Source organism: Danio rerio, chromosome 9, assembly GCF_052040795.2.
Source record: "Danio rerio strain M-AB ecotype USA chromosome 9, GRCz13ab, whole genome shotgun sequence".
Taxonomy (NCBI): Eukaryota; Metazoa; Chordata; class Actinopteri; order Cypriniformes; family Danionidae; genus Danio; species Danio rerio.
Window position 1 is genome coordinate 12966675 of NC_141029.1, and position 18053 is coordinate 12984727.

Below are 18053 nucleotides of genomic sequence, written 5' to 3' on the forward strand. Positions count from 1 at the left end.
GATTAATACAGTGAAGGCACAGGTCTGAAAATTGATTAATAACATTTGGTTTTTATCCAAAGCACCCTAGAGCAGATTTAAAATCTTGTAAAAATCTTGAGCACCTTAGAATTAGGATCATGGCAACTATAACAACAAAACAACAATAAATGCAAACATAAAGTGTAGCACTGCCTTTATGAGTGAAGCATTGTCCTCTACATACAATATTCCATTTAGCACAACAAATTAATCTCATCAAACAGAGAGAAAGAGAGATGTGAAAAGAACAAAAAGACTATTAACTATGCAGTCAGCAAACATCACACGGTCGTTTCGATGTTTTCAATAATCTCCACCATGGATTTGGAAGGGGAAAGCAGGGTGCATTCGTCCTGGTCCCATAGACTCCCCGGACTGGAGTGTCCATCCGTGCTGAGCTCATCCTCTTCCTCAGACTCTTCCTCGCAGGACTCCAGGAAGTGTCCTCCCAAAGCGTTGATCCCTGAGTCCTCTGAGGTAGAGGGCGAAGAGCAGTGGCCCATTTTTGGTCCTTTGACAGTCTCCTCAACAATCTGCTTGTCTTCGGTGTGCTGTTTCTGAATTGGGTTCATTTGAGCAGGCTCCACATGAGCCTGGGGCCGCTGCACGTAGCACATCTTGCCGTTGATTCGTTTAACGATATAGTCGTCAATAAAGAGTTCGGCGATGTTGCAGTATTTGGGCGATTCTGGACAGGGTGGAGGCTGGAAGCAGGGGGAGATGCGGAGGAAGCGTTCGGTCAGAGAAATGGACAGATCAATGGTGTCGGGGCAGTCAGACGGAGCCGCAGGCACAGGTGTGCTGGGCAGCTGAGCCACGTTGGTCATGGGCTGGTACACATATTTACCTGGAGAGACACAAAGAAGGAGATTGTTACCTCATTTGAAGATTAAAGTGTTATTATCAAGAGTGAAACTAGATGTATGTTTAAACTGAGGCTCTGAGAACACACACACACACTGTTAAAAATGCAAGGTTCCACACAATTTAATTCAACACAAATCGAGTAAGTTATCTTAATTTAAGTAGATTGAACATATAACAATTACGTTGTCCCCAAAAACGCTCAAGAATTGTGTTGTTTAAAATCATTTTAAATAAGTATTTTGAACAAGCATAATGTTTTTGAGTTTAGATTGGCAAGTTTTAAAGCAGGGGTCTCAAACTCACGATCCGCGTGCCACAGTTTGTGGCCCCTGTCTAAATTTGAAAGTTTGTTAGTGCGGCCCATGAGTTTGATATGTATAGCACTTTACAGTTTTGTGTGTGGAGCTGAATGAACCCACCAATCACGGTGGGGTATATAACTCTGGGGGACGTGACATCAGCTGGGCTTGACACAGGCAGAGAAACATTTCCCAATGAGTAAAAGTTAGAACAGTGTTGCCATGGTGTTTTCTTCCGTGCCTGCTGGGTCATTTGCATCACCTCACACAATAAAATTACATATATTCCTATATGATGAAAAGTAGTCAAAAAAATAAATGATAACAAGACAGTGTTGCTTCTTTTTCTTGTAACAACAGCACGACGGATAACAGTAAATCTATTTATTATTAATCTTATTACTATTTATTACTGATTGATTTATTTTCTTATTCGTTTTTTATTTGTTTATCTTTTTCATCGTATTTTGTGTTTAAAAAATCCACAATTTAACACAAAATAAGGTGAAAAAATAAACAAATAAAAAAGTAATAATTAAATAGTATAATCATTTTGTGTTGAAAACCTGATGTTGCCCAGCCTCACTCAAACTCTGCCTCCAGCAGCCCTCAGGTAAATTGAGTTTGAGACCCCTGTTTTAAATAGATAGTTTATCCAAAAATGACACATAATGCAAATAAAAATCAATTATATAGGGTTGGTCAGGGGTTTTGTTTTGAGGAAAAGCACAACAAAAGAACATGTCCATTAAAAAAATTCAACACAATTTGAATAAAAAGTATAAAACACATTTTAAAAACATGAATTACTATAAAACACATAAACAAATAAACTGATGAAAATCGAATGATTATAAAATACACAAAAAATATTTTAAAAATAACTTTTTAATTTTTTTTTGCATTTTTTGAAAGTGTTGTTTTCTGCAAGATTTGTGCGCTTTCTTTCAATGTGAACTGGAAAGCAAAGAGTATTTCATAAGCATTTTCATGCACAAACCCTAATGGCTTAAGTCAGGATTTTCATTGAATAATACATTAAATCTTGAAACAATGCAAGGGTGAGCAAACAATGACTAAATTTTCAATATTAGGTGAACTGTCCCTTTAATTTAATTTAATGCAGTCACAAAAAGAAAGAAAACATGCATTGCATTAAAGATCACATGACGCTTTATTATTTTTAGTTTCATGCAGTGCTCGGCAGTGTTAATGCTCTGAACATCATCATTTACAAATCAATGCATTTTCTCGTCATTAAAGCACACACATTGGTAAATGTATCCCAAAATCTGTTGTATTCACATGTGCCAATGACACATCAGTTCATTCCCTATTTAGATTGGCAGCCAGATAGAGAGAGAGAGATCAAATCTAAAATTGCAAAAGCAATTTACTGAAACATATTTCATTACATAATAAAACCCTGTGACCGCATAGTAAGAGATTTAAAAAAGTATTATGTAAATAAAAGGTTATGCTGTAATCCAGTGAGGTGGTATTACATTGCACTGCAGAAATTCTACTTTGATATATATATATATATATATATATATATATATATATATATATATATATATATATATATATATATATATATATGATAGTGTTAGTGATTTTACAACCATTTTACAAATATTTTTATGTTTTTTCTTGTTTTATAATAGTCCAGCTGGAATGTTAGTCAGCTGTGAAGATCCATGTCATCAAAGCTCACAGTTATTATTTAAATTATGATTTTTCCAATCAATTTTCACATGATTTTTTTTGACACTTTAATATTCGATCGGCAAATAACATCTGCTATGACTGGTTAACCTATTTGCATATTTCATGTGTAACAGTGCCACAGCCAAACTGCTTAATATTGGATATGCAGGCTTTGCTATTTAAACTTGTGTGTTTACAGGGGAAATATTACATTTCAATTTTTTTTAATCACAAAAGCACAGAGCATCATCCATTTATGTCAAAAACTTAATCTGGTCAAATATGTGAGGAAAAAACATTGTATTTTGGCTTTATGGTTGTTAATATGCAATCAAATCAACATAATATATATATATATATATATATATATATATGTATATAGTATCATATTTTATTATATTATATTATACAGTTGGCGTTTCTGTGTGGAGTTTGCATGTTCTCCCTGCGTTCATGTGGGTTTCCTTCAAGTGCTACGGTTTCCCCCACAGTCCAAAGACAGGATTTTGTAAAATATTTGCTCTATATGACTTGGGTTGCGAAGAGGCAGAAAAAAATCAGGTAAATTTCCAGAAACTCACTCACTTTCCTTTTGCTTGGTCACCAAAGTGGAATGAACCACCAATTACTCAGGCATATGTACTGTATTATGCAGCGGATGCCTTTCCGTCCACAACCCAGCACTCAGAGTAAACTAAATCATGAACCCCCAGAGCTGGGAAACAGCATATAATCTCCCAGTCGAAAATAGAAATTCATATAAACTGTAGAACACCGAAAATATAAAAATATTAAGCTGCTGCACTGGAAATCATTTCCAAGTTTCAGTGAATCAACCTTCAGTTAGTATATTTGCATGGACACCAATAGTCCGATTGTAATACAATTAAGACAATACTCAGATTAAAAATTAAGTTATTCCCATTCATTTCCATATTTTTCCTAATAATTTCTTTAGAAGGTTTCCAGCTTTGAAAATTCCCAGGATTTTCCAGGAGTGCTCATAAATAGATATACAGATATTCTTCTATGGTAAAATGAGAAGAGATTTGGACCCAGAAGCAGCTTTCCATATGGCACAACTTAACAAGCGGATAGTTTGCTCAAGATGGCTTTGGTCTTATTATGATTGAGGAAAGAGAAGTCCAGAGCTGGTGAGACAGACAGTCCTTTTCAGCTCCACACATCTGGCAGAAAGCAGCGGGGTGTGATCAGGACATCTCTGACAACACTAATCCCCTGTTATCTAAAGCCCGCATCAACATTCACTTGCTCATGGCCTTTGACAGTATGTCTCTGGTCTCATTTCTCTTTGTCTTTCCTACACTCTCGCTGTCCATATTTCTCTGTTTCCTCTGAATTATACAGGAGTCAGATCTACAAAGATAAAATATGACAGGAGCACCATCCATCCCATTTACTGCACAAAACGGATTTATACAGGACAGATATATTGTGTTCTGTCCAGTAAACAGATGACTGCACAACTAAATAAAAGCAAACTGTAAATAAGAAAGACGCCAAAGCACTTTTCACTCAGAAATTGCTATTGCTATTCAACAAATACCTCAAAGCACAAAGACAGAAACAGGTTTTTGTTGTAATATGTTCTCACATAGTCTTTGTTATGTTAAACTTTTAAATAAATTAAAAAACAATCAAACAATCAAGATAAAAAATATATAATATAACAAAATGATCACATTTTCCAATAAAAGCAGCATTTTTCATCCTATTTTTGTAACAAAGAATATACTACATTAAATAAATGTATTAATAAAATATATTTGGTGGTGTACTATAGATGTGTAATAAAACAGTTGATTTATAAACTTATAAGTATATTTATATTTACTTTAGATTTGTTTTTTCAGCTCATATATTTAGTCAGGTCTATAAATATTGGGACATCGACACAGTTCTAACATTTTTGACCCCATCACCGACACAATGAAAAATATACATATACAGTCGAAGTCAGAATTATTAGCCCCCCTGACTCAATAGCCCCCCTTTTTATTTTTTTCCCCAATTTTTGTTTAACAGAGAGAAGATCATTTCAACACATTTCTAGTCATAATAGTTTTAACAATTCATTTCTAATAACTGATTTATTTTATCTTTGTCCTGATGACAGTAAATTATATTTTACTAGATATTTTTCAAGACTTCTATACAGCTTAAAGTGACATTAAACAGCTTAACTAGGTTAATTAGGTTAACTAGGCAGGTTAGGGTAATCCGGCAAGTTATTGTATAACGATGGTTTGTTCTGTAGACTATCGTAAAAATATATAGCTTAAATAGACTAATAATTTAGTCCTTAAATAGTGTTTACAAAATTAAAAAACTGCTTTTATTCTAGTTGAAATAAAACAAATAAGACTTTCTCCAGAAAAAGAAAATATTATCCGACATACTGTGAAAATTTCCTCACTCTGTTAAACATAATTTGGGAAATATTTAAAAAATGTAAAAAAAAATAAATAAAAGAGGGCTAATAATTCTGACTTCAACTGTATAAAGAGTGGTGTAAAGTAACAAATTATAAATACTCAAATTATTTTAATTGAGTAGTTTTTTCTCAGGAATTGTAATTCACTAAGTAGTTTTAGAAATGTGTACTTTTACTTTCCTATGAGTACATTTTTAGTGCGGTATGAATACTTTTACTCCACTATTTTCCTTCAACCTGCAGTCACTTCTTTCTTTTTTATTGTCTATGAAGATTAGAAAAATCAGTCCTGTAGTTACTTTCCAATCAAGTCACACATAACGAACTCAAGACTTGGGCGATTTATATTTGCAGCAAACAGTTTAAAAGCATAAAAAGTGTACAAGAAGATGCCCAAAATCTTTACTCGCATTGACCCAGAGACGCATTGACCCATGAGATGACAGATGTTTACTGTATGATGATCGAAATGACCTCAAACACCGAGCAGGCACAATATAAATATGGCAAATATGACATCAAATTGACGTTGTACTCCAACGGCGTTGGGACATTGCATTTTGTTTGGAAATGAAAATTGTGTTGACATCAGAACTAAATATAATGGCTGACATCAATGTCCAACGACCAACCTAAAATCGACCAAATATCAACATCTAATGATGTTACAGGTTGATGTTGTGTGGACATTAATAATATGACGTCTATCAGACTTTGGATTTTGGTTGCCATATCTGACGAATAAATGTCAGTATTTGACGTCAATACGATGCACTTTCTAACACAACCTAAAATCAACCAAATATCAACGTCACTTGGCGTCTTTATTAAAGATCAAAATAAAGTTGTCCTTAGATGCTGACTGGACATTAAATTTTGGTAACCTGACGTCACAACCTAACCTAATATTAACGTCTTATGACGTTGTGTGCCTGCTGGACAATAACTAAATGCACTACAGAATGTTACGTTTACACACATCCACAAATTACATGTAAATGCATCAGCTCTTTGGAGCGTAATGCTCACTACTCACTACTCTTGAGTATTTTTGAAAGATCTTTTTACTCATATTTTGAGTAATATTCACAACAGATACTTTTTTATATATAAATCCTTGCAGGATGAAACCTTTTGACTGCTGAGAAACTGTTAAATTAAACTTAACTGTAAAAAATAACAATCCAGTATAGTATCCCATAGAAATCAAAAATAAATAAATAAATCAAAAGAATAAGTAAGAAACAGTTTGACACACGTAATGAAATTTCAACCATTAACAGTTCTGTACACAAACAATTACCGACGACCCCTGAGCTCCGCAACAATTTCTGTAATAAATTCACGAGCAGAACTTAATAAACATATCTTGCCAACAAAAGCAAAGACCACAAAAGAAATACAAAAGCAAAACAAACTCATTACATTCTAATGAGATTCCAAACATGTCCTGCGAAGAGAGCAAATAAAGCAAAATTGCAGGGAGCCGCGAGTATCTCGACTGAGCCGAACACAATTATTTCCCTGCACTTTCCTCATGTGCAATCAACAATAGAGGTTCCACTTGTACGCCCCGCCATTCATTTACAGACGTCTTTGTTTTATAAATCTGTTGGACAAAAGGACCGGATCTGCAAGCCAGAACAGAGGAAATCAATGTCTGACAGCTGGAGCTTCAGGCTCTGGGCCAGAAACAGGAGGCTTCCTTCTCCACGTTTCACACATGGCCACATCACATCGCCACGGCTCTGGATTTACTCTCACAGTACTACTGCATACTGTCAAAATCCAAACACAGCAGAGCAAAGCTGTCAGCGTCATGTTCACTGCTGTGCAAGAGCAATATTAATAAATCATCACAATGCACACCATAACACTGCGCTGCACCGTTGGGGCTCTCACTGCACCCTAAGATGAGGTGAGACCACAGTATAGTACACTGTTTTTTGTTTGTTTTTTAGGAGAGGAACATGCATTAAGCATCAATAAGAACAGGGAGTTTTTAAATAAAAAATTTTGAATGAATTCTCTCGGCATAATGTATTTATTTGATCAAAAATACAGTATTTTGATCCAGGGCTGCACAATATATTGTTTCAACATCAATATCGCAATGTGATCATTCAAAAATAGTCGCATTGCAGGATACACAATGTTGAGTCTGAGTTAGAATTCATCATCTGCATGTATTTTTGATTTTAAAACTATTCAGGCATAACAAATAGTATTGTTTTCTAACCTTAATGACAAATGATTTTATTTAATTATTTATACAAGGAATATTACGTACTATTATTTTACATGTGATTATTAATTTTACTGTATCTAAATGCTGTAAACCATAACACACTGTTTATTTTATTTGTGCCATTGTTATTGTATTTATTTATGCTTTTGTATTTTATGCAGATGCACTACAGCATCATCCTAATCAATCTAAAATGATTAATTCTTTCCAAATAGGGATATTCAAGTCACTCGGTGAAACTGCATTCATATCGCAATATGTATTGCAGAAAAACAAAATATTGCAATGTCAGATTTATCCAGTATCGTGTGCAGCCCTATTTTAATCTTGTATTTCAATTTCAAATAACTATTTTAATATATTTACAAAATAATTTAATAAATAAAGAGTGCAACGTAGAATTTTCAGCAGTCATTAATATGTAGTGCTATTTTATTATCATTTATTGTATTTTTCATTTTATATTCATATATGTTTTATTGTAATTTAAGTAACATTAAGTTATAATGTTGTGTTTCTTTTTATATAGTTATATCATTATTTTTATTATTATAAACAATTAAAAATTATATTACTGTAACTATTTTAAATAGTCCATTTGAGTATCAGTAGACTATCTGCTTAATATCTGTTGATACCGCTGCCAAACAGACATTTAACTGACTTTAAAATATTTTGGAAGTACATGTACATCAACTTACACCAACCCTAATCCCAACCTAACAGTCTACTTATAATCTACTGAGAATTATTTGGCATGTAGACTTAAATTCAACAAACAGATCATCAAAATAAAGTGTGACCAAGATTATTAAGATTAGAATTATAAACTATTTATTTTTTTCATATTTTATTTGTTTTTCATTCATTAATTCATTTTCAGGCAAGTCAGTGGCGCAGTAGGTAGTGCTGTCGCCTCACAGCAAGAAGGTCGCTGAGTCGCTGGTTCGAACCTCGGCTCAGTTGGCGTTTCTGTGTGGAGTTTGCATGTTCTCCCTGCCTTCGCGTGGGTTTCCACCGGGTGCTCCGGTTTTCCCCACAGTCCAAAGACATGCGGTACAGGTGAATTGGGTAGGCTAAATTGTCCGTCGTGTGTTTGTGGATGTTCCCCAGAGATGGGTTGCAGCTGGAAGGGCATCCGCTGCGTAAAAACTTGCTGGATAAGTTGGCGGTTCATTCCGCTGTGGCGACCCCGGATTAATAAAGGGACTAAGCCGACAAGAAAATGAATGTATAATTCATTTTCTTTTCGGCTTAGTCGATATTTGTTTTTCAGTGAAAAGAAAAAACGATTAATGAGCTTTAGTTTTAGTTTCATCTAACTTTATTGATGCTTTCAAATGAACCTTAGAACAGTAGTTCTTTTATTGCGCATACTTGTGTGCAGAATAGATAATTTACAAATTATAAAATAATTTAATTCTAATATAATTCTAATATTATGAAATATTATACATATAAAATATACTATAAATGCTAATAGAATATTACACATTATAAGGTAATTTACTAATTTTATATATAAAATAAAAAGTATATACTGTAGTAAAATCCAAATTACACAACTAATTATATAGTCATGTACATAATCCAGAATATTAATGTATTCTAAATGTTTGTCAGTTAATTTAAGACATTTTTTTCTTATTAATTGGTCCAAATATTCTGGAACACAGATCAAAAATCCCTTTTCACATTTTTAGAGATCTCTAAAAGAGAAGCTGGTAAAGTTCATACTTTTTTTCTATGCTAATTGTTGAGTTTTCATTTGCCTCAATAGTAAGCTGGAAAAACTCAACTCTGTTACTACAAAAGAGATGAAAATCCATGAATTTTATTTATTTTTTTTGTATCAAGAGAGATTTTGATAGTTAAATAAAAAAAAAAAGGATGTCAAATTTGCTGTCTTAACAGACGTACAGTATTAGAAACACAGGAATAATGAGTTTTCTTGTGCATTTTCTAGTCTACATTACAATAATATAATGATTTAAATTATTTCAATTGAGGAGGGTGGGGACTTGTTGCCCAAGGACCGGAATTGTGAACCACTGTATTAACCAAACACACATGAGACAAAGGAAACATCCAAAACATGTTGTGTTGGTGGTCCTCCAGGAACGTGATTGAGAAATGCTGCTGTACCCTGTACTGTACACTTAATCTCTGCTGATTATCAATGCTGAAAATTCTGTTGTGCTGCTTAATATTTTAGGATAATCACACTTTTATTTTCCTTTTTTGTAGCATTGGTTTCCACATTTAAGCAACAAATCTCCAGGATTTATTGCCATGAATTATTCAACGGAACAGGCATACTAAACAATGCATATCAGGTTGAGTGTGTTGTGTTTGTAATTTTATGGTACATTTATTGCTTTGCACAATGGCGCAGCACTCAGTTGTTCTCACAGGGCAAGTGTGTGGCTGATAAACCACTAGCTCATATTAACATAATGCTCACTCTCTATTGCAGTAATGGCAGATTTAAGCTGTCATCATGTGCACAGGGTGATAAAGGACATGCATGTATTAAAAAAAAAAACACGCACCACCCCACAACACTAACAGTTCAAATCCATTATTATGCAACTTCATATAATCACAGAGTGGATGTTTTTTTCGATGCATGTGAAACTACACACTTACAATGCAAACAATGAAGAATTAGTCATGAGAAAGAGCCGGCTTAACTGCATTTGTAAAACTGCATCGCAGAATTTATAATAATTGTGATTATGAACTGACTTTGTTGTATCATTAACATAGGACTGGCTAGTTGCTGATTAGGGTTTAGACCAGAATACACCCAGAAGAGGATGGGAGTAATAAAAAACAATAATAATAAACTTGGAATAATGAAAAATAAACTCTGAATTGTGAGATATGAATTTGAAATGGTCAGATAAAAAACTTGATATACGAGATATAAAGTCTTGATTTTGAAATGTAATCTCAGAAGTTTGGGACATAAACTTAGAATAGCTATATATAAATGCAGAGTGTTTATTGTGAGATATAAACATGAGATATATACATGGACAAAAAATATATAAACAGTTATGAGATATAAACTCAGAATTTTGAGACGTACACTCAGAATAGCTATATATAAAACTAGAATAGTGAGATATAAACTCAGATTAATAAAATATAAACTAAAAATAGTAAGATATAAGCTCAAAGGGACTAAGCGGGAAAGAAAATGAATGAATGAAACTCAGAATAGTGAGATATAAACTTGGAATAATAATATAAAAATTCTGAGTTGTGAGATAAATAATATAAATTATAAAATTCAAAACTGTGAGGTATATAAACTCAAAATAATGGGATATAAATTCAACATTGTGAGATATAAAAACAGAATTGTAAATTATAAACAAGGTAAAACAAGTAATGAAGTCAGAATAGTAAGATACGAACCTGGAATCATTTTAAAACTCAAAATTGTGAGATATACTGTATAAACTCAGAATAGTGAGATATAAACTCAGAGTTGTAAGATATAAACATGGAAATATAAGTTATAAACTCAAAACAGTCAGATAAAAGCTTGGAAGACTGAATAAGAATCTCTTGGAAAAAAAAAACTATACTCTGAGGGCCACCGAGGATAATTTTCTTTTATTATTTGATGGCTGAACTCAATAAAGTTCAGTTCCCTTGATGGAAGTGTTGTGAGAGGGTATTAAACTCACAGTTTGATCGGCTCCAAAGGCCTCAAACTGACATTTACCTCTCTTACACACAATGAAAGCTTTTGCAATCACTCCGGACCTGATCTCAGTCAGAGTGTCGCGAACTAGAGGAAGTGAATATCCTGCTCTAGGAGCTGAGCAGACGCTTCCTGTGTATATGCTAATGAGAGCAGGATTGAGGGTCAGATCCAGCTAAACAGCAGAGAATTTAAAGGTTCAGCTGGGGTACATTCTGCTTTGAGAAAGTCAAGCATAAAGGTGAACCCTCACATTGGATCTGCCGGTGAGATATTTCTGGGGAGATATTGCTATTCATGGTGTACGCATCTTGCTTACTAAGAAGTTCTCAAGCTTGTGCTGAAAAAGCATCCATGCGACAACAGACAGCAGTTTCTGATGACAATACAAGCTTGTAAATGTTCCCAAAATAGCTTAGACAATAAATAAGAAAAAAACAGGTTGCGTGCATAGCATTGATCAAATAAATGTCTGGTTTAATAGCGTAGATTCACTTAAATACTGAAGAAAGTGGAAAATTGTGCATATATATAAATGAAACAAATTTTTCTAGTACGATAGTGGGCAGCAGTGTATTATCAATGTTTTCTTTTCACCAAAGAATAGAAAATAAGAAGCGTATTTTAACTTTTTATCTCACAACTTTTTTTCTATATTTCCTCATTCAGACTCTTATTCCTAGAATTGAAAGCCTGGAATTATGATTGCTAATCTATATTATATTTTAAGAAGAATTATAGATTGTTATTAAATTCTTATACATAATCTTTTTTCATTTATTCATTTTAGTTTATCCTATTTTATTTCATTCTCTAGATTTTTATAGTAGTGCACAGTCCTGTCTCATGTTGTCAGTTTATGTTGTTTGATGAAGCACCTTGGTCCTGGAGGACTATTGTTTCGCTTTACTGTATACTGCACTGTATATTGTTGAAATGACAATAAAGCCAACTTAAACTTGAACTTGAATTATATCAAGATAAACGTGCAAATATCAAAAAGATAGTCAAACGTATTATTAACTTGTAAACCCTGATAAAAAAGTTTTAAACGTCTAAAAGTAAAAGTAATATTATTAAATATAAACAGAATTGTGTGACATAAACCTATGATTTTGAGATATTAAGATAAACTCATAATTGCACCAAGATATAAACGTAGAACTGTGAGACTGAACTCACTATTGCAATATACGAATACAGAATTCTAAGAAATAAACTAAAAGTTATGAAATATTAACTCAGAGTTATAGGATAAACTCAGAATTATTCATTCACTCATTTTTCTTCAGTTTAGTCTCTATTTCAGAGGTCAACACAGCGAAATGAACCGTCAACTATTCCAGCATATGTTTAATGCAGCGGATGCCCTTTCAGCTGCAACATATCACTGAGAAACACCTATACACGCTCATTCCAGACACACTTATACACTAAAGCCAATTTAGTTAATTTAATTCACCTATAGCTCATGTCTCTGGACTGTGGGGGAAACCGGAGCACCTGGAGGAAACCCACACGAACACGGAGAGAACATGCAATTTCCACACAGAAATCCCAACTGGCCCAGCTCAAACCAGCGACCTTCTTGCTAGCGCTGAGCCACCGTGCCACCTAAACTCAGACTTATAACTTATAAACTTGGAATTGTGAGATACAAAGTCAGAAATGTGACTTTTTGTCATAATAGTGCAATAAAAAAAATGTAGTTGTGAGTTATGAACCTGGAATGACAAGATTAACTGCAAGATACTGTACAAACATGGATTTCTGAAAAATAAACTTAGAACTGCAAGAGGTACACTTCAATTTTTTATTAGTTAGGCTACATACAGCATCGCAAATGAGAATTATGAGATAAGAAAAAATTGTTTTGGTTCTTTTAGCAATATAAAATGTTTGAAAAGATCTCATGAAAAAGAATCATTCTATCAGCTGTGCCTTTGTTATGTATGAATGAAATAACTCTCTGTAACTCCTCATTTTGGGGTGCACAATTGAGAATACCACATAAAAAATAAATAAATAAATAAATAAATATATATATATATATATATATATATATATATATATATATATATAGTAATTTATAGTATTTAGTGCTTTTGGATCATATAAAGTCTACTATACTGTACATATAATAGTATCTACATCCCTTTCTTAATGAATGATATACTATAATATGGCTACACTTTAAAACCCAAGTCAACTTTATGAAAGTGAATTCTACTCATTTGAAAAGAGTTTTGAACTCAGTGTTGAAGGTAATGAGTTAATTATACCTCATTACTTCAACGTAAATGGAGTAAATTCACAGTACTCATATAGATTAGTTTTTTTTATGTCAAATAGTTTGTTGCAAGCAGTTTCCTCAAACGGTTTGAGTTGCCTTATCTAATCGGATTTTACAGTACTCAGCTGGTTTGAGTTCTCTTCATTTATTGGGTTTTACTGTGCTCAAATTGCTTCGTTTACTCAAATAGATTAAGTTTAAAGCACTCACTGGGATTAGTTTTTGAACTTAAATCGTTTGTTGCAATCGGTCTCCTCAAATGGTTTGAGTTACCTTAACTTTTTGGGTTTACAGTGTACAGTGAACTGAAAAACTAATAAATACTGTAGTTTTTACTATGGTGGTGTAGTGTCATGTAATAAACATTATATAGTTCTAGACAATTAGTACAGTACTGAGTTGTTTATATTGTAAAACCAATTACAAAATGAAAATTACTGTGGAGAACAGATTAAGTACTTTACTATAGTACTGTTTGAAAACACTATACATTGCTTAAGTATTATTTCATGTAGGCAGAATGGAATGAAATGGAATAGAATGCATTTGATTGCCAGAAATTGCCTACTTACAGTGACACCAGCCCAAATGGCAGCACCAGTGCAGTTTGAAACACTTTCCATGGCTGTGTGTTGCGCAGATGGACAGTCCATCACAGGGGAGGAAGTCCGGTCTGCCCGCACAGCTTTTGGCCAGAGCTTGAGCTTCATCTAACTTATCACTCTTCAAAGCCTTCTGCGCTCCACTGTAGGCCATGATAACTGTAAAACAAGAGTCAAGCTATAACGATACACTGCCCGCCTGAAGGTCACTAAACATTCACTGCAAACGAGAGTTGCTGTGCAAAGTGATAGTTTACACCAAAAATGAAAATTTACTCACTATCTACTACTTAGTGGTTTTCTGAGCTTCGTTGTTCTGATGAAAAAAAAAAAGATATTTTGAGGAATGTTGAAACTTGTAACTATTGACTTCATGGTACAGTAGGAAAAACAAATATTATGGATATGATTGGATTTTAGCATTCTTTAACATATCTTCTTTTATGTTCAACAGAAAATTCGAATAAATGTTTAAAATAAACGGTAAGTGATGAATGAGGTATTTTCATTTTCGGGTCAACTATCCCTTTAAACTAATGTTGGAGGAATAAAAACACTTTAAACGACAGTGCATTATAACAGAAAATTTGACTTTTAAGCTGAATTAAATTAACTTTATAAGTCATTTCACCTTACATCAAATAAAATAACTATCAACATCTATAAACATTACTATAAACATATTAAAAAATACTATAAACATATAAACAAGTTACAATTTGTATTACTGTACGTAAAAATAAAGTTGAAACCAACTGAAAAAGTTAGGGACGTGTTACATTAAATATTGTACTAATAATGATATAATATTATCGTAATACATAATATAGCAATGTGATACATGTATATTATGGACAATGCTACTGTATTAAAAATAAATGATTAGCTATAAAAGTATGAGGAATTGCTTACCTTATTCAGGTTTGCGCTTCACAGCTGATAACCAACCATCACAACATCTGCATTAAACTTCCCACAACATCTGTATTAAGATCCTTTTAGACATTTTTCCACATTAAACTGACGACATGCCAATAATCCTTAATAAAGGTCTTCATAGATTTCCACATGCATTTCAATAAAACTGGGTTAAAATAACGGTGTCTGCAAGATCCTTTTTGAGGCACAAACGTACAGATGAAAGGGTCCTGGAGGGTAAAAAGAGGTGGGGAAGCTCATGAAAGAAGCGTTAATGTAAACTTGTGTTAGAAATGAAGCCCAGCGGCGCGTGAAGCTCCTTGTGCTGCTGTTCGCGGTGGACGCTGCTGCGGGACTGAGCGAGCGCTACTCGAACACCACTCAAATATTATAGCCTTCTGCACACACAGCTGCAGTCACTACACTTGGCCAACAGACGGCGCTGTAGAACTTTCAGAGTGATATTATAATGAACAAAACAGAAAATTATTTCAGCATATTTCTAAACATATTGGTTTTAATAACAAATTGCAAACTAATTTATTTCAATGCCTAATATTTATATTTTAATAACTAATAACTATTTTTTCTAATAACTGATCTATTTTAATCTTTGCCATGATGACAGTACATAACATTTTTACTAGCTATTTTTCAAGATAAAGTGCAACTTACAAGTTTAACTAGGTTAATTAGGCAAGTTACAGCAATTAGCCAAGTCATTGTATAACTGTGGTTTGTTTTGTAGACAATTGAAAACAACAGTGCTTAAGGGGCATTATTGCAGAATATTGACTTTAAAAAGGTTTTTAATAAAATAAAAACTGCTTTTATTCTAGCTGTAATAAAACAAATAAGACTTTCTCCAGAAGAAAAATATTATAGGAAATACTGTGAAAAATTCCTTGCTCTGTTAAACATCATTTGGAAAATATTAAAAAAAAAAAACCACATAAAGGAATAATAATTTTGACATTGACTGTATATAGTAGAGAAAGAGAGAGAGAGAGAGAGAGAGAGAGAGAAAGATGAGAGAGAGAGAGAGAGAGAGAGAGAGAGAGAGAGAGATTACTGATTTGCATTTACTCTTTATAGACTGCCATACCATCTGTGGACATAGTTCAAAGGGTAAATGCAGAGGTTTGTGGCGTTTAATTAAACAGCCTCAAATATATTTGGGCGGCAGCAGCAGCAGCAAATACCAATTAACTTATCCCTTGCAGCAAAGCACAAATCACATTATACATACTACACATCACAGTCCAGCCTTTCCACATAGACCCTCCTTAGTCAAAATAATTAAAAGCTCCTCAAACTGAACGCACAGCCATTTAAATGATACAATTTCCATTTTTTTATGTTGAGATTTACACATCATATGCAAGCTCAATAAATATGCTTTCTATCTTTACCAAACAATCTTTACTAAATATTCCAATGATAGCCTAAATTAAATTTGATACTTTTCACTCAATTTTTGATACAATGTATTTTTGACAATTGTAACAAATATACTGACGTGGTCCAGTGTCACACATACAGTGCTCAGCATATACTGTATAGGCTATATCTGTCCATTCACATCCAGTCCCTGGACTGCATTGCAAACTGCGGTCATACCTAAAAAACATGTTCTTCCTCCTTTAGAGCGGCAGCGGTACAAGGTGCGGCAGTAATGGTCATGTTAAAGTCTTACCTACTGTATAAGTACAGCCCTCACAAATCTATCTTTTATATTCATATTTTTAATAGGAAGCTATGCAATAATGTATTTGTGCATATACATTAGATTACTCAGTACTGAAGCATATCTGGATATAAATGCCAACTAGAGCTAATCTAAAAAAAAATCACTTGCGCTAATAGTCCAAAAACTAGTTCACTCAAATCTGTCATAGAAAAATATTAAATAGAATTTTAAAAAAGAAGAAAAGTCAACAAAAGTAAAAAAAAAAAAAAAAAAAAAAAAAATATATATATATATATATATATATATATATATATATATATATATATATATATATATATATACAGTATATATATATATATATATATATACAGTATATATATTTATATATATATATATATATATATATATATATATATATTGTTGAAATTTTGTAGCTTGTAGATTTTATCATTGCAATATTTTGCTTGAATTCAATTGCATTATATTTCAATTTCTAAATATGTTTGGTGACTAAAATATTCATTCATTCGTTCATTCATTCATTCGTTTTCTTTTCGGCTTAGTCCCTTTATTAATCTGGGATCGCCAAAGCGGAACGGAACTGCCTGTGAACATCCCACAGGGAAACATCCATACACCCCTTGATACACCCTCATTCACACACATACACTAGGGACAATTTTAGCGTACCCAATTCAGCTATACCACATGTCTTTGGACTTGTGGGGAAAACTAGAGCACCCAGAGGAAACCCATGCGAACACGGGGAGAACATGCAAACTTCACACAGAAACGGCAACTGACCCAGCCGAGGCTAGAACCAGCGACCTAAGGCGACAACGCTACCCACTGCGCCACTCTGACTAAAATATTATTTTAATAAATATATCTGTTTAAAAATCTGTTTTATTTAAATGCACCAAAATACATTGCCTATATTCACTGAGAATTAAAGAAAAATATTCATTTTCAAAAAGGGGTGTACTCAATTATGCTTAGCACTGTATATTTGTACTGCATATATTCACAGTAGCACTGAAATGTTGGGGTAAGATTTTTGGTTTAAATTTACATTAATCGATTTCTATTTTAAATAATTCTTGATTTGTTTAACTACTTTATCAAAGAATCTTGAAAAAATATCACAAACAAATATGTAGCACAACTGTTTTCAATGCTGAAAATTATAATATGGGCTTCTTGAGCAGCAAATCAGCACATTGAAATGATTT

General features: G+C 33.1%; 2 protein-coding genes across 4 annotated transcripts in view; both read right to left on the reverse strand.

The window, feature by feature from the left end:
• Positions 1–18053, reverse strand: part of LOC141376079 (uncharacterized) — a 996984-nt gene that overhangs the window by 38054 nt on the left and 940877 nt on the right. The window lies entirely within an intron of this gene.
• zgc:162707 lies at positions 159–15489 on the reverse strand. 2 transcript variants are annotated; one of them, XM_087265731.1, is made up of 4 exons: positions 15126–15489; positions 14494–14529; positions 14184–14372; positions 159–868 (listed from the first exon to the last, which is right to left on the reverse strand). In XM_087265731.1, the coding sequence occupies exons 3-4, from the start codon at positions 14365–14367 to the stop codon at positions 303–305; spliced, it is 750 nt and encodes a 249-aa protein (XP_087121857.1). In that variant the 5' UTR covers positions 14368–14372; positions 14494–14529; positions 15126–15489; the 3' UTR covers positions 159–302.

What these genes read in the sequence shown, in the direction of transcription:
- zgc:162707 (XM_087265731.1), bottom strand. Translation starts at nt 14,367, where the DNA reads ATGGCCTACAGTGGAGCGCAGAAGGCTTTGAAGAGTGATAAGTTAGAT. An exon ending in CCATTTGGGCTGGTGTCACT is followed by an intron (nt 869 to 14,183) that starts GTAAGTAGGCAA and finishes GTGTCTCTCCAG; the next exon opens with GTAAATATGTGTACCAGCCC.